The sequence below is a fragment of the Rana temporaria genome, chromosome 1 (assembly GCF_905171775.1).
Source record: "Rana temporaria chromosome 1, aRanTem1.1, whole genome shotgun sequence".
NCBI lineage: Eukaryota > Metazoa > Chordata > Amphibia > Anura > Ranidae > Rana > Rana temporaria.
In genome coordinates this window covers 511,085,944-511,107,474 of record NC_053489.1, presented here as the reverse complement: position 1 = coordinate 511,107,474, position 21,531 = coordinate 511,085,944, and the positions used below count along the sequence as shown (strand labels likewise).

At 44.2% G+C, this 21,531-nt stretch overlaps 1 protein-coding gene across 2 annotated transcripts in view; it reads left to right on the top strand.

Annotated features, from left to right (window-relative positions):
• LOC120919121 (malate synthase-like) overlaps positions 1-21,531 on the top strand; it is a 65,030-nt gene that overhangs the window by 1,083 nt on the left and 42,416 nt on the right. The window contains exons 1-8 of one of the 2 annotated variants that reach the window (XM_040331146.1): positions 2,644-2,744; positions 5,207-5,335; positions 10,675-10,893; positions 13,714-13,804; positions 13,895-13,971; positions 14,476-14,586; positions 16,071-16,130; positions 18,882-19,038. In XM_040331146.1, the coding sequence (XP_040187080.1) occupies positions 5,210-5,335; positions 10,675-10,893; positions 13,714-13,804; positions 13,895-13,971; positions 14,476-14,586; positions 16,071-16,130; positions 18,882-19,038 (841 nt within the window). In that variant the 5' untranslated portion in view covers positions 2,644-2,744; positions 5,207-5,209. Of the gene's footprint in view, positions 1-2,643; positions 2,745-5,206; positions 5,336-10,674; positions 10,894-13,713; positions 13,805-13,894; positions 13,972-14,475; positions 14,587-16,070; positions 16,131-18,881; positions 19,039-21,531 lie in introns of those variants that run through there. The other variant, XM_040331154.1, reaches the window with a different exon arrangement.

Here is a 21,531-nt window from a genome sequence, read left to right as displayed (position 1 = left end):
CACATATACAGTTCTCACCCCCCCCCCTCCCATACATCATCCACATATACAGTTCTCACCCCCCCCCCCTCCCATACATCATCCATATATACAGTTCTCACCCCCCCCCCCATACATCATCCACATACACAGTTCTCACCCCCCCCCCCTCCCATACATCATCCACATATACAGTTCTCCCCCCCCCCCCATACACCATCCATCCATCCAGCGATGTCATGTCATGTGTTGTAATGCATTTGTATTGCATTTTCAAACAACAGCTGTACTGATTAAAGCAACACTAAAGGCAGATTTTTTTTTTTTTTTAATAACAAACATGTTATACTTACCTCCACTGTGCAGCTCGTTTTGCACAGAGTGGCCCCGATCCGTGTCTTCTGGGGTCCCTCGGCAGCTGTCTCCGCTCCTCCTCGCAAAAGTTTTCCACCTTCACGCGAGCGAGCATGGTGGAAAGCTTTTGCGAGCACACTCCTGTGATACAGCGGCGGGCATAGCCGCCGACTGTATCACTCGGCCCTGCCCCCTGGCGCGCCGCGTCATCCGCTGTGATTGACAGCAGCGCCAGCCAATGGCTGCGCGGCTATCAATCCGTCTAGCCTAGCCAATCAACGGCCAGGCTGGGAACCGAAGAGGATGACGTGGTCGCGCGCGGGACTTTCGAGGGGTCAGGTAAGTAAAACGGGGGTTCGGGGGGGGCCGGTACAGTCGGATGTTTTTTCACCTTAATGCATAGGATGCATTAAGGTGAAAAAACATTTACCTTTACAACCCCTTTAAACGAAAATCGTACGATCTTGCATCGTACGGAAAAAAAATTCCGTGCATGTCCGATAGAATAATATCAGATGAACTGTCCTGATCGGCTCTCAAAAGCTCTGTACTAACGATCCGATTATCGTACGATCGTATCGAAAGCGGCATTTTTCATACGATTTTCGGATTGTGTGTACGGGGCTAAACATAGGAACTGGGGTGCAGAAAAATGGCAGCAGGTCCTCTGCACTGATGAGTCAAAATGTGAAATATTTGTCTGTAGCAGGAGGCAGTTTGTTTCTGAAGAGCTGGAGAGCGGTACAATAATGAGTGTCTGCAGGCAACAGTGAAGCACGGTGGAGGTTCCTTCCAAGTTTGGGGCTGCATTTCTGCAAAATGGAGTTGGTTTTTGGTTAGGATCAAATGTGTCCTCAATACTAAGAAATATATTATTATTACTTATCCATTATGCCATATCATCAGGGAGGTGTGTGATTGGCCCTACATTTATTCTGCAGCAGGACAATGACCCTATACATACAGCCAATGTCATAAGAACTATCTTCAGTGTAAAAAAGAACAAGGAGCCCTGGAAGTGATGGTTTGGCCCCCACAGAGCCCTGAGCTCAACAACATTAAGTACCGTATTTATTGGGGTATAGCGCGCTCCCGGGTATAGCGCGCACCCCTAAAGTTGCCCCCGAAATTCCTGTGGAAAAAAGATTTTTGTACTTACAGTTTGGTGTCTTGCGCGGCGTCCATCGGTGGCCTCGTCGGGTCCGGCGTCCGTCTGCGGCTTTCGGGTGTCCTCTTCGTCGGGTCCGGCGTCCCCCCGCTCGTTTCCCGCGCCAAGTTTGAATACTGCGCCGGCATATACCGAGCGTAGTACACTCGTGTATAGTCGGGCAGGCTCGGCTACACTCGCGCTCACGTCCTGTACGTCCAGGACGTCAGCGCGAGAGGAGCCGAGACTGCCCGACTATACACGAGTGTACTGCGCTCGGTATATGCCAGCGCAGTATTCAAACTCGGCGCGGGAAAGCGGGTATCGGTGTATATCGCGCACCCCCGATTTTGCCCTGATTTTCAGGGCAAAAAAGTGCGCGGTATACGCCGATAAATACGGTATGTACTGAATGGAATTGTGTCTTTTTTTCAACCAGATTAACAGTAACTATGGGTTTGATTTATTAAAGGCAAATCCACTTTGCACTACAAATGCACTGCAAGTGCACTTGGAAGTGCAGTTGCTGTAAATTTGAGGGGGGCATGCAAGGTTACATAGTTAATCTGGTTGAAAAAAGACACAATACCATTCAGTACATACTCACTGTTGTTAAGCTCTCGGGGCTCTGTGGGGGCCAAACCATCACTTCTAGGGCTCCTTGTTTTTTTTTTTACACTGAAGATAGTTCTTATGACACTGGCTGTATGTATGAAAAGACAGAAGGATTTGAGGCAGCCTTCAACCACAGAAGATGTGTGGTTGGTTCTCCAGGATTGTTTGGAATGACCTACCTGCCGAGTTCCTTCATAAAAACTGTGAGCAAGTGTACCTAGAATAATTGATGTTGTTTTGAAGGCAAAAGGTGATCGATCACACCAAATATTGATTTCATTTTGATTTCTCTTCTGCTCATTTACTTTCCATTTTGTTAATTGATAAAAATAAAACTATTAACACCTCTATTTTGAAAGTATTCCTAATTTATATATTACAATTGTTAGTGGTCCAAGTTGCAATTTAGGTTGTCTATCTTTTTTTTCTCATCAGTTAAGCTTTAAAAATGAAAATGCCTCACTAATTCTGTTAACCAGATATGCATGAGAAATAATCTTACTCTTGTGGAATGTTTAAAGTTACAGATCAAAGTCTGAGGACATCACTGTTAAATATTGATAGGAACGTACTTACTGCGCAATCCCATTTTCCAACTCCTTAAATAAAGATTTGCAGATACACTGTACGCTTTTCTTCCGGAAACACTGTGAGTAACTACTTGCTACTTGTTTTATAACCTGGAGATCCTGTTTTGTTGTGGCCTCTTTTAGCAGATCATAAAAGTGATCCAGTTTGTTATCTTTCTTAGGGAAATCTTTGGGTTGGCCACATAGATCTAAACGTCTGTGATATGAGAGAAGATTTAAATCGGACTGGTTGCTTTGGAACAGTGCAAGAATCCTTTAAAATACGAATAATCTAGGTTGTGTCTGATCATTGGTAGAGACAGGGCTGCTGTTAGAAGTCACAGGGCCCCGTACAGCCTACCTGACAGGGCCCCCCCTCAAAAAAAAAATATATATATATATATACATACACACTGTATATAAAAACATTTTCACAATAAATATACTAAAATAATTCTTAGCAGACACACAGATAACAGAGAAGCTGTATCAATTAGCCCCTTTTAAAATAGTTTTCAACATTTTTGAACAAAAACATTTTATATATTTTTTTTAAATAAATTATTTTATTTTACAATTTTTACAAATAATTTTTATACATTTATATATTTTCATTTTTTTTTTTTACAAGGGATTAAAACAATACAGGGTTAAATTATTATTATTTTTTTTAACAGGAAAAGGAAGCTGGCAGTTGTGTCTGCATCTCTCCCTGCAACAGCTAAAAGTCGGCGGGAGGGTTTTCAGCTGCTGCCGAGAGCCGCACAGGGCATCCTGTAATTGCCCCTCCTTCCCTCTGGTATTTGAGCCCCCTGTGTGCCCGGGCCCCCTACAGGAGGACTGGTGGTCCTCCCCTATCAGCAGCCCTGGGTAGAGATGTCCAAATTGGTCACATTTGTTGTGAAATATTAGATTGTGTAAAGTAGTTGGAAAATATAAATTGCAGGTAAAGAAGCCATAGGGCCGGATTCACAAAGAGTTACGCCGGCGTATCAGTAGATACGCCGACGTAACTCGGAATCCAAGCCCGTCGTAAGTTTAAGTGTATGCTCAAACTGAGATACACTTAAACCTAGCTAAGATACGACGGCCTGCGCCGTCGTATCTTAGGGTGCAAATTTTCCGCTGGCCGCTAGGTGGCGCTTCCGTTGATTTCAGCGTAGAATATGTAAATGACTAGATACGCCGATTCACGAACGTACGCTTGCCCGTCGCAGTAAAGATACGCCGTTTCCATAAGAGATACGCCGCATAAAGATAAAGCTGCCCCCTAGGTGCCGTAACCAATGTTAAGTATGGCCGTCGTTGCCGCGACGAAATTTGAAAATTTTACGTCGTTTGCGTAAGTCGTCCGTGAATGGGGCTGGAGGTAAATTATGTTCACGTCGAAACCAATACGTCCTTGCGGCACACTTTGGAGCAATGCACACTGGAATATGTACACGGACGGCGCATGCGCCGTTCGTAAAAAACGTCAATCACGTCGGGTCACCAATAATTTACATAAAACACGCCCCCTCATCCTCATATGAATTAGGTGCGCTTATGCCGGCCCCATTTACGCTACACCGCCGTAACTTAGGAGGCAAGTGCTTTGTGAATACAGCACTTGCCTCTATGACTTACGGTGGCGTATCGTAAATAAGATACGCTACGCCGCCGTAAAAATGCGCGGATCTACATGAATCCGGGCCATAATGTGCAAAATTCTGTGAGGATAAAATAGTGAAATATTGTAATTTTTTTTAACCTGTATGACCAAGCTACTGTCTGCCTGTCAATACTTTGTACAGGCTGAAGGGCCGTTGCTTTTTTGCACGCACCTGTCATTCCAGCCACAAGAATCTGGTGATTTTTGCCACTAGAATCCAGTGCATGCCGCTAAACGCCGTATAAAGGAGGCCTCACTGTTATAGGATAACGACGTTCTGTCTTTGTCTTAATTATTTTCCTGGTTGTGATAAAAAGTGGTATGGTCCACTGCTCTCACCATCTGGAAACCCACACACGACAATCCAACCGCCTGTATGCTCTATCGGACAATTGTTGTCGGAATTTGTGACAAATGTTGGCTGTGCATGCTCAAACTTTCCGACAAAACATTTGTTCCGTCTGATCATCCGATCGTGTGTACACAAATCCATCGGACTAACGCGCATTCTCCGAACCAATGCTAAACATCAGCCAACAATAGCATAAGTTGCCCAAAGGGTGGCGGTAAAGACCTGAAAAAACACGTGGTTTGGTGAATGTTGGTTGAAAATGTTCTGCCGTGTGTATGCATACTAAGTTCACGGCCAACGCCCTTTTGGACAAAAATCCACGGAAAAGTCTGATGGAAGTCCGATCGTGTGTACAAGGCTTAAGAAATACCATTCAGCCATCACTGCAATGCATGCATTTAGACAGGAAGTGACTGGATGGAGGCTGTAGGAGAAAAACAGAAGTACTGAAATGCAACAAAGGGTAAAAAAAGTAGAAAACAAGTATTTTATTAAAGAAAATCTTTTCAGGGTTTACAAATACGTTCACTGTTTTACAGGCAATGGATAACGTAGATCTGAGTGACCCACCAGCAGGCCTGGAAAATGAGTTCCATACACTACTGACACCTGATGCAATTCATTTTCTGTCTGAGCTTACTACAGCTTTTAATAATGATGTTGATAGGGTGAGTATTTTTTACAAAGTGAGCAAACTTGTCTGACAAAAATAATAAAGCTTATTTTATCTGAATATATAATAAAGTAGCATATTTTTTCTGTGGTTCCATGTAGTACATACTACAATTTCATGAATAACTAGTAACACCTTTTCAGTTCAGTGTATCTCAGTAATGCATATGTTACTGCAATGTACAGTAACAACACAATGGGGGGTTATTTAACCACTTCCATACAGCGCATTTTCACCCCCTTCCTGCCCAGACCAATTAAAATTTTCAGTGCTGTTGCACTTTGAATGACAATTGCGCGGTCATGTAACACTGTACCCAAATTAAATCTTTATGTTTTTCCCCCCACACATAGAGATTTCGTTTGGTGGTATTTGATCATCTCTGCGGTTTTTATTTTTTGCGCTATAAACGAAAGAAGAGCAACAATTTTGAAAAAACACCATATTTTTAACTTTTTTATTTAATAAATATCAACATTTAGAAAAAAAAAAGTTTTTCCTCAGTTTAGACCGATACGTATTCTTCTACATATATCTTTGGTATAAAAAAAAAATCGCAATAAGCGTATATTGATTGGTTTGCGCAAAAGTTATAGCGTCTACAAAATAGATTTATGGCATTTTTATTTATGATTTTTTTTTTACTAGTAATGGCGGCGATCTGCGATTTTAATTGTGACCGTGACATTACGGCAGACAGACACTTTTGACACATTTTTGGGACCATTCACATTTATACAGCGATTAGTGCTATAAAACTGCACTGATTACTGTGTAAATGTGACTGGCAGGGAAGGGGTTAACACTAGGGGGCGCTGAAGGGGTTAATATGTTCCCTGGGAGTGATTTCTAACTGTAGGGGCAGGGGGACTCACAAGGGGAGGAGACTGATCTGTGTTCCTCTGTTCTGGGAACTCACATCGGTCTCCTCACCTCTGACAGGAGGTGGATTTGTGTGTTTACATACCCAGATCCACACTCCTGCCGTGTTTTCCGGGAATCGCGGGTGCCCGGCGGACATCGCGACCGCCGGGCACGCGCACCGGGTCGCGAGCTTTGCCACGGGCGAGCGCGGCGCTGTCGGTGCGTCCCCTAGCGGCCGCGATGCACAGGACGTCATATGACGTCCACTCTGAAAGACACACAGTTCCTGCCGACGTCATATTATTATGGCTCGGTAGGGAACTGGTTAAAGCGGGGGTTCACCCTTAGAGGGCACTTTTTCCCCTTAGATTCCTGCTCGTTTTCTCTAGGGGAATCGGCTATTTGTTTTAAAATATGAGCAGTACTTACCCGTTTACGAGATGCATCCTCTCCGTCGCTTCCGGGTATGGGCTGCGGGAATGGGCGTTCCTTCTTGATTGACAGTCTTCCGAGAGGCTTCCGACGGTCGCATCCATCGCGTCACGATTTTCCGAAAGAAGCCGAACGTCGGTGCGCAGGCGCAGTATAGAGCCGCACCGACGCTCGGCTTATTTCGGCTACGAGTGACGCGATGGATGCGACCGTCCGAAGCCTGTCAATCAAGAAGGAACGCCCGCTCCCGAAGACCCATACCCGGAAGCGACGGAAGAAGATGCATCTCGAAAACGGGTAAGTACTGCTCATATTTTAATACAAATAGCCGATTCCCCTAGACCTAACGAGCAGGAATCTAAGGGGAGAAAAAAAAAAAAATTATAAATGGGTGAACTCCCGCTTTAAGAAAGGCAAATCCACTTTGCACTACAAGTACAAACTACAAGTGCAAAGTGCTCTTGGAAGTGCAGTCCCTGTAAATCTGAGGGGTAGATCTGAAATGAAGGGAAGATCTGCTAATTTTATCATCCAATCATGTACAAGCTAAAATGCTGTTTTTTATTGTCCTTGCATGTCCCCCTCGGATCTACAGCGACTGTACTTCCAAATGCACTTTCAGTGCAATTTCGAGTGCACTTTGCACTTGTAGTTTGCACTTGTAGTGGATTTGCCTTCAGTAAATGACCCCCAATCAGTGTTGCCAACCTACCAGATTGAAATTTACTGGCACGACACCCTAAATTTACTGGCGCAGCCACGTAACGCTAGGCAAATAGCAATGTGATTTAAGGTAGATATTAAGGTAAAACCACATATTTTTGTTAATAAGGGCAAATTAGTTAGTCACATCACCCCCTGCCTCCATCCCCCTCTGCCACCAACACCCCCAGCCTTCACCCCCCTCTGCGGTGCCACAATCTCCCCTAGGCCCCCTGCCTCCAATCACCACCTGCCTCCATCGTCCCCTGTCTCCATCCCCCACCCTCTGCGGTGCCACCATCCCCCTCTGCAGTGCCACCAACACCCCCTGCCTCCAATTACCCCCTGCCTCCAATCACCCCCTGCCACTATCTCCCCCTGCCTCCAATCACCCCCTGCCTCCAATCTCCATGCATAGTTCCAAGCCGAACCAATCTCAGCTATTTTTCCTGGCACATTCCCGCAACCACAGACATTTACGAACGGGGGGAAAAATGCCAGTTTTTACGAACTGTCCGTAAAAATACGGACGGTTGGCAACACTGCCCCCAATGTATGGTAAGACACCTTATGTGCATTAGTGCATTAGCGCAACACACATTAACATGTGTACCTTACCATTTTTAAAAGCGCCTAAATTCAATAAAGCAAGACAGCTCCAATACATGCGTTCTGGCATGTTGCATTGCCAGATTTGGTGCATGTCATTATTTGTACATTTCCAGTCCTTTAATTCGAATGGCCTGCTTTAATGCAACACACATTAACGCATGTGCCTTAAAGTGGTTTTAAACCTCAGACATGGAATATTTTGCCTTCTGCCCTATTGCTGCTGTTCATACCAATACACAGTTTTGTTGTGCACTGAAAAAATCAGGACATGTTGTATTCTTTGGCAGCACGTTCCAATGTGCTTTAATACGTCACAACACATTGAGGTTGGTGTGAATGGTCCTTACTGGCTACACTATTGCTCATGATATGGTAATTTTCTTTCTTTATGTATTTTATTTTTTGTTTTTATGTGTGCTGTTATAATTTGACCTTCTATGCAGTAACTAATACAGCTTATAAATTAGCTAAATGTTTATTTATTTATGGGGAATGATATCTCTAATAGATCACTGCAAAAAATGTTCTTGTGTTGGATTTAGTTTTAAAGCCTTCTAAGTTCATCCATGATAAATTCATATGCGTGAACCAAAATCACAGTTTTTTCAAATATCATCTAAAATGCAGTAAATGTTTTAACAAGAAGCTAAACCCTTCTTTTCTTTTAGCCTAATGCTGGCCATACACTATACGCAAAATCGGTCGAACCCATTTTCGAAAAAACGAACATTCGGCTGTGGGCGCAAACAATAGAGCCATTATGTAATGACCAATAAATCATTCAGTGGACATAAAGTAATACATTTTTTGGTCGTATTTTTACATATACCTAGTGCAAACAGTTTGGATGGGAAACAAATTAACCTTTCAATTTATCGTTCATTCGGCAAAAAATTTCCAAACTTGTCCTTTGTTTTTTAGCTCAAAAACGTCCCCAACGATTATCAAATTTGTGCCCATTAACTGTCCAAAGAACGAACAAACTGTCTAAAGGACCAGATTTTTCGTATAGTGTATGGCCACCATAAGACAGTGCCATCTTGGCCCCTGTTTTATCTGCAGTTGGCTAGTGTTGCACATATTATCTCCAGCCCATTGAGGGCTCAAAAGTTTAGTTGAGAACTGACAAAAGCACAGACAGGGACATAGCTACAGGGGTCACAATTGCGACCCAGCCCCGTACTCCAGGGGCCCCTTGCAGCCCCACCTGTATACCCCCTGTAGCAGCATGTAGAGCAGTGGTTCTCAACATTAGTCCTCAAGTACCCCCAACGGGCCATGTTTTGGGAACTTCCCTTAGATAAAATAGCTCTTATTAATACCATGTCATAGATATGGATTTAAAACAGCTGTGCAAAGTAAAGGAAAACCTGAAAACATGGCCCGTTGTGGGTACTTGAGGACTGAGGCTGAGAACCACTGATGTAGAAGAACTGATTCCCCCCCGTCTTCCTGTCATTTACTGAGTCAGCGATCCGTAACAATCACTGACTCTGTTCATCCATAACTGAGGAATAGTAGACTGTGTTTACTATGCTTCAGTTTATGCATGGACAGAAAGTTCTGTACAGAGCTATTCCTACCCATTACATTCTGTGTAGCTGAGTCTGCAGAGATGGAGATTGAGGGTTGTGTCCTCAACCTCTTTTGTCTGTCTCAAAGGTGAAACATAAAAGGTCTATTTAGTCCGCTGATATTTCACCAAAGCCCCCCAATTGGGCTCCTAAAAATATTGTAAAAAAATATCAAATAAGATGGTAAAGAAATTAAAACGAAAATAAAACAAACTACTGACGCCAGTGTCAGAACTAGGGGGACCCTTTATGGTTTCTTGCACCGGGGCCCTGAAGGTTCTAGTTACGCCTCTGCACCAAAGGCATGCCTTGAATATATCCTCATCTACTACCATCACCACCTTTACAGTACTACTTATTCCTCATTGTTGTTAATGCACAAGGCAAAGTTTGGTGCTTAGTGTCCTACCAGCAGGCATAAGCAGTGGAATAACATGCAATATTTTACATTTTTGTGGGTTTCTTCATTAGGTAATAAACCACCCCTTCTGATCCCATACTTGCCCAACTAGACAGCTCACAGTAAACATATTGGGCCAGATTCACGTAGCGCAGCGGATCTATAGATCCGCTCGATCTACGTGAATTAAGATCCGCTCCCGCAAGTTTAGGAGGCAAGTGGCTAATTCACAAACAACTTACCTCCAAACTTGCGACGGCGGATCCTAACTCCCCCGGCGGAATTCAAATTCCGCGGCTAGGGGAGTGTACTATTTAAATCAGGCGCGTTCCCGCGCCGATTTAAATGCGCAGGCGCCATCCGGGGAATTTCCCGGCGTGCATTGCTCCCACTGACGTCACTAGGACGTCAGTGGTTGCGACGTGAGCGGGACTTGCGACGCGCGTGTTTGTGAATCGGCGTACGCAAACAACGTAGGAAAATTCAAATTCGACGCTGTCGGATCTAGCCCTATCTATGCGTAACTGATTCTATGAATCAGGCGCATAGATAGGACCAGTGTAAGTCAGAGATACGATGGTGTATCTGTAGATACACCGTCGTATCTCTTTGTGAATCTGGCCCATTATTAGGGCACACAGAATAAATGTATTTCATAGCTATATTATGGGTCCAAAGCTTCCTTTGTCTGTTTATTAGGAATTGTCAACCTAATTTTATGTTTGTGTTGGTGTTATGACACATTTGCAGATTTTGTGGCAACGAGCAGCACGGAAAGTTGAGCTTGACATGAAAAATGGTTATCCAGACTTCCCTCTGGAAAACACTCACATTCGAAATGATCCACACTGGAGGGTTGCAGCTGTTCCCCAAAGACTGCAGAACAGACATGTGGATATTGGTGATACAGCACCTTGTCAGACTGAACGTTTTCACCAAGCCCTACTGTCGTCTGCCCAAGGAATTCAGGTACAGTTTATACTAGTGGTCAGCATGCAGAAAATCTTTTATGTTACATCAAACCCCTTTTTTACCTTCATCTCATTAAATGCTGTTCTGAATGTTTTGAGTGGAGGGTACCAATTTGGACATGTATATTACTAAATACAGTAAGGCTTGCATTTTCCAAAACAGGCCAGTTTTGTATAAATTGAAAGGATGGGGGGGCTGTCCCAATCAAAGCATTTGCAATTTGTGCCCGCTGAGACAGGGGCTATAATTTTTGCCTCACAATGGCCACTGCATGTGTATACCCCCAGCTGCTGCCTTTGCTGCTGAAGAGGGAGCCAGGTGGCTTTGCATTATTTTTGTGCTACTTCTTTTGATAGTGAAAACCCCTTGCATCTGTCGGCTCAGAATCAAGCCTGCACAAGTGTCCCCATAGCAAGCGTCTTAATATGAAGGCACTCGGCAGGGGTGAGGAGGGGTGGGCACCCCTGAAGAGGAAGATTTGGGGCTGCTCTGTGCAAAACCATTGCACAAAGAAGGTTAGTATGACATGTTGGTTATTAAAAAAAAATACTTCTACAATAATTTTCATATCTGATATATGTGAGTAAGAAACTGTTTTTGATAGCTTTTAAATTCTGCTTTCTTTAAACAGAAATCTAGTTTTAAAGTGGAGGTTCACCCGGAAATGTTAATTTTTAACCTTAGATTCATGCTCATTTTGTCTAGGGGAATCGGCTAGTTTTTTTAAAATCGAAGCTGTACTTACCGTTTTAGAGAGCGATCTTCTCCGCCGCTTCCGGGTATGGGCTGCGGGACTGGGCGTTCCTATTTGATTGACAGTCTTCCGACAGGCTTTCGACGGTCGCATCTATCGTGTCACGATTTTCCGAAAGTAGCCGAACGTCGGTGCGCAGGCGCCGTATAGAGCCGCACCGACGTTCGGCTTCTTTCGGCTACTCGTGACGCGATGGATGCGACCGTCGGAAGCCTGTCGGAAGACTGTCAATCAAATAGGAACGCCCAGTCCCGAAGACCATACCCGGAAGCGGCGGAGAAGATCGCTCTCTAAAACGGTAAGTACTGCTTCGATTTTAAAAAAAATAGCCGATTCCCCTAGACAAAATGAGCATCAATCTAAGGTTAAAAAATATTTTTAGGGTGAACTCCCGCTTTAAGTAAGATTATAAGTAGTCAAAGATCTGTAGTATATTACGTTTTATGTACGGTACATTGTGACAATGCGATGCCCTGCCGCTGTGAAAATGGAAAAATAAATGACACAGATTATGCATGTATGCAGACTGAGAGGCTCCCGAGTATTAATTATGAGCGGAATAAAATGTTTTTACAGCTTTCTCCAGGTTTTGATATTCCCGAAATAGGTTTAGAGTTTGGAGACTTCAAAGAGTTTTGAGAGGAAAGAAATCTCCAACCTAGTGTCCATATCTTGCATGAGACCAGCAGGCTGTGAGTTAGGGTGCACACAGCTCTTAAAATAAAGGACTTGGGCATTGTTTAGAGCTCCTATCTGGAGACATGGGTGTGCTCACTCAAGAGACAGCACTCTATACTGGAGGAGAGATTCCATGTCCATCTGGCTGAGAGGGTTGAGGCGGCTAAGCAAGTCTGGTAGAGCCTGGACGGCTAGGTGAGTTCAAGGAACTAAGGAAATCTAGAGGTCTTGGAAAAGTGAGAGAGCCTGGGGTGCCAAGAGATCCACTGTTGAGAGGCCTGGAAGTTGGCCCATGCAGCAGGCTGATGTAACTACAAGCTGAGTGAGCCAGGAGAGCCCAGAAAGCCAGGAGAGCAGGGTGGGACAGTCTGAGGGACCAGTGAAAAAAGCAGCCGTGCTGCTGAAGAGGGAGCCAGATTACTTTTCATTCTTCATTTTTGTGTTAATTCTTTTGATAGTGGAAGCCCCTGTGTGGGCAAGTTTTCTGTTAAACTTTTACTTACCGTACATGTTAATTAAAAGTGGGCCGACCAGCCCTAAAACGAAGTTCGAACTGGCAGGATCTCACTAAAATTGTTACTACCCCTGAATTTGTTATCACAACAGAAAAAAAATGGATCCTGCTCCTTTAAAGCATGGTATATGACACAGTGCTTACCCTGTGTCATTTGGCCCCCTGTAACACCTAAAAAAGCTGGCTGATCCTGCCAGTTTCTCCCCACCCCTCTGTAAACAGACCACAGTGTTTCATGGCTACTGATCCCTGACACTGTGGTCAGATTATGTGCCTTCATCAGCAGCAGCCTGCTATCTCCTCTCTTCTCCTGTGTCCTCCTCCTCCACCTCCCCTTTCTTTCTGTGTGTGAGCCACCCCCCCCCCCCATGATTCTCTAATAACACTAACCTGTATACACCATCAGCACTGCCTCCTAGTGCAGTGTCCCCCTCTGTGAATGATTTATGAATATAAATACAGTAAATAACTAATTTAAGACTCGAGATTGCAATCACAAGACCAGCCATCTCTCTCCTCCCCTCCTCCTCCCATCTAGACTGACATCAGCGGGGCAATCTCAGCCCTGCCCACTGAATCTCTCAAAGGAGGAAAGGAGAAGGCTGGACAGTCATGTGATTGCAATCTCGGCAGTGAAACTTGGTATTTGCAGCATTTATTTTTTTAAATCATACACAGAGGGGGACACTACAATAAGAGGCAGTGCTGATGGTGTATACAGGTTAGAGTGGCTTAACAACCACTTTAATAATCACTCAAGATCACAACATACTTATTAAGCACATTAATTAAACCTAAGCTGAACATTTAGTAATCAGTTATTATATGATGGCAGCTAATCCAATGGATTCTTATATTTTTTTTTACTTAGGTGGACTTTGATGATGGAAACTGTCCGACATTTGTCAATCAGATAAAGGGAATTTTTAATGTCTACCAAGTTGTTTATAACAAGGTACCAGGTAACATACTGCACATATGCTCCTGAACAACATTAAATAAATTACACACATTATCTGTATCTCATTGTATGTGTGTTAATCTACCTACAGGTATACCACCAATCTCAGAGGCCCCAGTGTTAATGCTTAGACCAAGAGCCTGGAACATGGTGGAGCACAATATGCTGGTAATTTGTGATAACAATGCACATTGAATCCATTATTTCCTAATTAAACCTTACCAGAATTGTATGAAATGGCGCTACCTCATCTACCATACAATACATGCTGCCATTACTTCTTAGTAAATTTAACAAGATCAGCTTTAATTTTTTTAATCAGCTATTTTACTTGTGGACTCCAGAAGACCTTGTGGCAATCATACTTGGGATTAGTTTGATATTTTACTCCTAAGTGCTATTGTTTGTCCTCTGAAATAAACCTGGGGCCAGGGTTGCCTACTGTACAAAGTCTCCTACATGTTTCGGCTGTGATCCTTTGTGAAAACAGTTGTTGGTCTTTTTCATCATGTATTCACAGGTGAACATTGTCTATGTAAAGCTTTGGATATGGATTACTGCTGTAATTAATTATTGCTCAGTCACAAAAAAAAACATTTATCATTATAATGTCCAGTGTGTACATAATAGGCTCTGGAAATAGTGTTACTGACTCTAATAACTTCTTTACAGGTAAAAGGCAGGGAGATCCCTGGTCCTCTCTTTGATTTCGGTCTACTGATATACCATACAGGAAGAAGACTTTATGAAAGTAAAAGTGGACCCTTTTTCTATTTATCAAAGGTAAAATATATGTCAGCTCTTAGGCCAGGTTCTGCAGTAAAAGTCAGTTCTGGACTTACTGCACCTTCTCTCTTCTGTCGCTAGGTGGCGTTATGCTGGTGACATTAGATAGGTCAGGTTACAAATAGATGAAGTGTCATAGCCAATGGGCAGGGGTTTCTTTAAGCCCCTCGGGCCTGCTCGGTGGGGGCTATTTATTTGGGTGTAATCAGGTGATTGGGTTTCTGTGCCACCTGGACGGCTGTCTGGGTAGTTGTGTGTTATGCTCCCCCTGGCTGCTAAGCCTGAATCCTGAGGCCTATCACAGGGACATCTGGCTGCTAGGCTGTCTAAGGACCTATCTAGAAGCAGGAGAAGCAGCGCAGAGTTGGGACTGCAGGATTGGAGTCCAACTGAGAGTAACGGTTCAGCTGGATAGGGAACCAGTTGAGGTCGGAGGTAGAGGGGAAGCTGTTGCCACTAAGGGCTCATCGACCTTGTTACTGTAGACCACTAGTAAGGAGCTGAAGCCAGTACCAGAGCAGTCTTCTCACCAGCCGGAGACGGTGAAGAAGTGGGAAAACTTCAGCAAGTGCCAAGTCAGGGACCCAGCGGGACAGGAAAGGTGATGCTTGAGGAGCATCAGTGAGTGCCAAGATAGGGACCTAGGGGGTCAGCAGGGGTGATGTTTAAAGAGTATCTGTGAGTGCCAAGCCAGGGACCCAGCAGCAGGGAAGCAGGATGACGCTTGAGGAAGATACTGAGTAGTGAAAGTGGAAGAGCTCATTGGATCCAGTGTCGATTGGGTCTGAGAGTATAGTAAGAGACTGGGAGCTCAGTGAGTGAAGACCTACAGTGAGAGACTCTAGCGTGTGAGGAGAACTATCTGTGTTACCAATAGTTAAGTACAAATACCGTTAGTGACTGTTGCAAGATTTGTTGCCATAGAAGACAGCGGTCCTACCTATACAGACGTGGTATCCAGCTGGAGGCCTTCCCCTGTATAGCTGTCTACCTATAGAAGTCTCGGAGTCTGCCAATTATCATTGCATCTACTTAGGGGTGGCCTGGCCCTAACCCTCTCTCCCACAGTTTTTGTTCAAGACAAAATAAATCTCTTTGCATTCAAAAAGTGTCTGGCGCCCATCACTTCAACTTGTATCACACCCACCATGCCTTGTAATCCACTCTACCAAGAAGGATGTCAGCTCTCCCTGACTGTGAAGGACACCATTAGGCCTCTAGAGGAGCGGAACATTGCTACAGAAGTATATACCTATAACATAAAACAAAAACAATAGTTTTTTTAAACTTCAAAGTAAATGTCAGTTTAATTCAGGCACAGTTTAACCGGTTGTGTTTCTGACTTTCTCAGGAACTGCCTCATGCAAATTCAGACGCATTTTGCCTCTGAAAGACAAATTGGTCAAAACACTGTTTATCCCTGAGTGCAAAGTGTCAAATTTTACATGCAAATAATGTAACAGAATTTAAATTTATTCCAGGTGGAAAGTTACCACGAGGCCAGACTGTGGAATCAGATATTTGTATGGACCGAGGAAAAGGTGATATGATAATTGTATTGCATTCTGGTAAAGCTGTTATATTTACGTGCTTTATAATCAGAGTATTATTGCAATGTACACCATGCGGTAGGTCTGCAGTATACATACTGTATTTATTGGCGTATAACGCTCACTTTTTTTACCTTGAAAATAGAGGGTAAACTGTGCCTGCGTGTTATACGCAGGGGGCTGTGGATAGTTTTTTTACTGAAACTTTCCTCTTAAAGTTAGGGTGCGTGTTATACGCCTGTGCGCGTTATACGCCGATAAATACGGTAACTATCAAATAATATTTAAAGGGGATTTAAAAAAATTATTAATCTCTTCTATGATTTGGACACTCAGCCACATCTTTTGCTACATCTGATATCTACAATATTTTTAAAGGCCAATAAAAGGCCATTTCAACTCATACAAATATTTCAGCTTTAGGTGGACACTGAAACAGTCTGTGATGTTTTATGCTGTTTTTTTTCATTTGCACTAACATCCAGATTTTCCAGACAAACGTTCGGGGTGTACCCCCTTCTTCAAGGTCCAAGCAGTACTAGTCCTGGACACACTGGCGTTTTTTTTTTTTTCCCTGCCTCTAAACACGTTTGCCACTTAACTCCTCTAAAAGCCGATGTGTGCATGGAGACATTGACTAACATGCAGGGGTGTTTAGAGGCAGGGGAAAAAAAACATCATGCGTCCTTAGGAGCAGCTGAAAAATCGTCCAGTGTGCATGAGGCCTAAAGCTTATTTAAACCCAAAACAAAAAATATACTGTATATATCACAGCTTACTAGTCCCTGGTGGTTTATTGGTCCCCTCTTTTATTTTCTAATTTTAATCTTCTTTTTGATTTATTTTCGTCTGGTAATCCTGCAACGAACATACTCCCCTGCAACTTATTCTGCAACTAACATACTGCCCATGGGTGGCTACATCACTCTTCCATGTATTTATAGAGGGAGCCAAGGTAGTCACCCTGGGCTGCTTCCCAGTTATGGGCTACAAACATGTCCGCATCTCTTCTTCTCTATTACCTGAGAGGCAGTTTACAGAAAAAAGCTAGCAAGGAAGATATTGCAGTAAACAGAAAGTGACGAGGACACTGCATTTCTTATATTCTTAGCTTGAAAAAAAAGAAAACAAATGCATCCACCACATTTGTGGACGGTAAGCTGCCATATATTACATTTTGTTTTTGGGTTTAGTTATCCTTTAATGCCTTCTAGGGTCAGGAAATGGTATACTGACTGGAACCCCATGAAGTACCAGATTGAAAAGAAGGATGAGCTATCATATGGTCAGTCAAATGAGAGACTGCCTACGTAATAAGATACACCCACATGTGTGACTCTATCATAACATGCGCTGCTGAGAACTGATAGGGAGAAATGCTCAGCATTGAGACTCGCTGAAACCTGAGCATGTGCAGAGCTGCCAAAACTGCTCTGCAAAATCCCCAACTACATTGGGGACTTGGACAGAAGAAGGAGATAGAGAGCAGCAGGATCAAACAAGTTTTTTTTGCAGAATACAGAAATCCCATAGTGACTGACTGAGTATGAACAGCATGTAATACAGCATTGATAGTTTCTTATGATGTGGGTTTAGTGACACTTTAAATTTCGTGGTCCCCCTCCAAAAAAAATAATACATAGAGATCCTGTTTCTTTATAGCAGTGTAAACAGCACATTGCTTATGCTGTCTAACCTGCCCCTCTGGAAACTATAAAGAACCTGGCTGATCCTGACAGTTTATGTCCTCCCCCCTGTAAACTGACCACAGTTTAGCATGGCTGCTGAGCCCTGACACAGTGGTCAGTTTACGTGCCTCTGTCATCTGTTGTGTCTCCTTTCTGCTCTCCCCCCATCCTCTCTCCCTGCCCATCAGCTTGGAAGTCTATGTCTCTGTCTCTGCCCCACCCCCCTGCTGTTAGTAAAGAAAATACAATTTAAAAAAAAATGCTGCCAGCCCCTTTTAAGCTGCCATCCTGCACTGTGTATTTGTTAGAAACAAAGCCTCTAAATACCTTTTTGCGCTGTATCTTCAGGCCGGTCATGTAACTCCCGTACGTTCTGCTATTTCGATCCAGGACTACAGCAGGGGGGGGGGTAGCGCAGCGGTCACATGACTCCCGGCTGACGTCAGAGGGAGAGCTTGGCTCCTTTTGCTGTAGCCCTGGGTCACAATAGCAGAGCTGCCGGGAATCACGTTAACAGCCTGAAGGTTCTTCACAAAAAGATATTTAGAGGCATTGATTCTAACAAACACTTATACAATGCAGGGTGGCAGCTTAAAATAGGGGGGCTGACAGCAAAGCATAATATAGGGTTACAAACCCTTTAAGGGCACCTATCCTCCTGTTAGTTTAGTGAAAAAAGTGGTACTGGGGATGCTAGACCTAGTAATTCTCCAGAACAATTTTACAATGTGTTGCTGACTAACTCGCAAAGTATTGGGTGACCTATAATAGGAGGACATTGAATATTGTCTGGGTAGGAGTGTCACTAGCTCTGTAATTATAACCACTCCAATTCTCCATGAGTTTGTGCAAACAGCGAAGTACAGGTGGGTATCTGACCGAGTACACAGAGACCAGCGAATTTATTATACTGTAAATATTCCTTAAAAAGGTATGTTCTTTTCCTTGGTGTTGAAATCCCACTAGTGGAAGGTTTAAAAAGGAGTGACTTGTTTAAACTTTGATAATTCCTGATTGTATACACTAGTTGATTCAGTTTGTTTTCCCTATGTAGCTTAACCTACCCTTGGGAAGCATAAAGGCTACAGTGCTAATCGAAAGTGTGTTGGCTTCCTTTGAAATGGAAGAAATCCTGTATGAGCTTAGACAACATTCTGCTGGGCTGAACTGTGGCATCTGGGATTACTCTGCATCTTTTGTTAACAAGTTTGGTAATTAATACACTTTTACTTACTTATTGCATGCCAAATGGTAGCATTTAGTAAGGCACCTAAGTAATTAGAAGGTTATTGGGACACCTACACAAGAATATATTTTCTTTTGACTTTGTTTTCCTCTGCAAATGTAAAAAAGAACTGAACAGACAAAAAGGCAAGCAGAGAACAAAAGACTAGTTATCAGTGTGGCCTATGAGCTCCCTGTATTTGATTGCATTCCTGGTACTGATTTATCATACCTTGTTCTGCATTGTGTGTCTCTGTGTAGAGATATACATCTTGGTAGAGGAATGTGAATTTGCTTCCTTATGATGGAGTTGCCTCTCTGTTGTTTGGTGATCTGATAACTGGTGGGGAGTATGAAGCAGAAGAGGGAAGGTGCAGAAAGCACAGGGCCACAGAATAAATAAAGCAGAAGCAGGGAGATCCTTGTACTGCATATCCACAGGTACAGTGTGCCCTTTCCAGCAAGCCGCGTCAAAGTCACATCACCATATCTCACTCCAAATCTTGTAAGACTAGGAGTTGGAGGCAGCAAGTGCTTTAGGTGATCTCACACTGCAGGTATACAGCTATGAGATCGTAGGCACAGAAGTACATAGGCATAGGAAATACACTGATAATTTTCAAGATAAAAGGTAGATTTTTCATATACTGCTTAGGCGCAATGGGCCAGATTCACAGTGGAGATACGACGGCGTATCTGCTGATACGCCGTTGTATCTCTGTTTCTATCTATGCGAAAGATTCATAGAATCAGTTACGCATAGATAGCCAGAAGATCCAACAGGTGTAATTGTTTTACACTGTCGGATCTTAGGATGCAATACCGCGGCCGCCGCTGGGGGGAGTTTGCGTCGTAAACCAGCGTCGGGTATGCAAATTAGGAGTTACGGCGATTCACGACGGATTTTCGCATTCGCTACGTCGCCGCTAGTCTAGTTAGTCGTCGTTTTAGGTGCCCTAACTTTAGTCAGCAAGCGTATTGCTGTCTAAAGTATGGCCATCGTTCCCGCGTCGAAATTTAAAAATCAACGTCGTTTGCGTAATCCGTCCGGGAATACGGAATTACGCTACGCGCGTCGCCGTTCGAAAAAATGACGTCACGGCGCGCAATGCACGACGGGAGTTCGGAAACGGAGCATGGGCGGTAGGTTTTCACCGCAAGTCCTTTTTGAATCAGGCACTTGCGATGAAAAAAAAGGATTTTTGTACTCACCGTAAAATCCATTTCTCTGAGTTCATAGACGGACACAGCCTCCTTTGACCTTAGGGTTATGCTTCTTCCTACCAGGAGATTTAGGCAGAATTCTTACAGCACTTAAGGTGTTAAAAACTTTCCTTCATGCCGCTCCTCCCAGGGGGCGTGGCTCCCCCAGGCATAACCCACACCCTGCTCCAGCAGCTTCAGTTCGTAACAAACAGTACAAACCAAGGAGGGGTGGGTGCTGTGTCCGTCTATGAACTCAGAGAAATGGATTTTACGGTGAGTACAAAAATCCTTTTTTCTCTTTCGTTCATAGACGGACACAGCCTCCTTTGACCTTAGGGACGTCCCCAAGCAGTGTCAAAAAACGAGGGGTGGGAAAAAACCACACAGCAAACAACAGGTTACACCCCAAACAAAACCGGAGTTACTCAACGGAGGAACTCCAACCTTAAACTGCCGCCTGTAATACCCTGCGGCCGAATGAGGCATCAGAAGATGCACTCACATCCACCTTATAAAACTTTGAAAAAGTGTGGACCGACGACCAGGTCGCAGCCTTACACACCTGTAACACAGAGGCTTGGTGTCGGAAAGCCCAGGAGGCCCCGATCGCCCTGGTCGAATGCGCCGTGACCCGAAAGGGAGGCGCCCGCCCCTTCAGGGCGTAGGCCTGAAGCACAACCTGTCGGATCCACCTGGAAATGGTGGCCGACGAGACTGCCAGGCCCTTACTGGGACCGGACACAGACACGAACAGCGAATCCGACTTCCAGAACGGAGCTGTCGCCGACAAGTAAACTCGAAGGGCCCGAACCACATCCAGAGAATGTAAAACGTCTTCCTTCGGGTTCTTCGGCTGAGGACATAATGATTGAACAACAATGTCCTCGTTAATGTGAAAGGCCGAAACGACCTTCGGAAGAAAAGAAGGTCGCGGGCGCAGCACCGCCTTATCCTGATGGATGACCAAGTAGGGGGCCTTGCAAGACAGGGCCGCCAGTTCAGACACACGTCTGATAGAGGTAATAGCTACCAGAAAGACCACCTTCTGCGACAAAGTCAGCAAGGGGATCTCCCGAATGTCCTCAAAGGGGGCACGCTGAAGCGCCGAGAGGACCAAGTTCAAGTCCCAAGAAGGTAGCGGAGGGCGCACCGGGGGGGCCACATGCCGGACCCCCTGCACAAACGTGCGAACCAAAGAGTGCGCTGCCACGGGACGCTGAAAATAAACAGCCAGAGCAGAAATCTGACTTGATCGTGCTCAAGGCAAGAGCCTG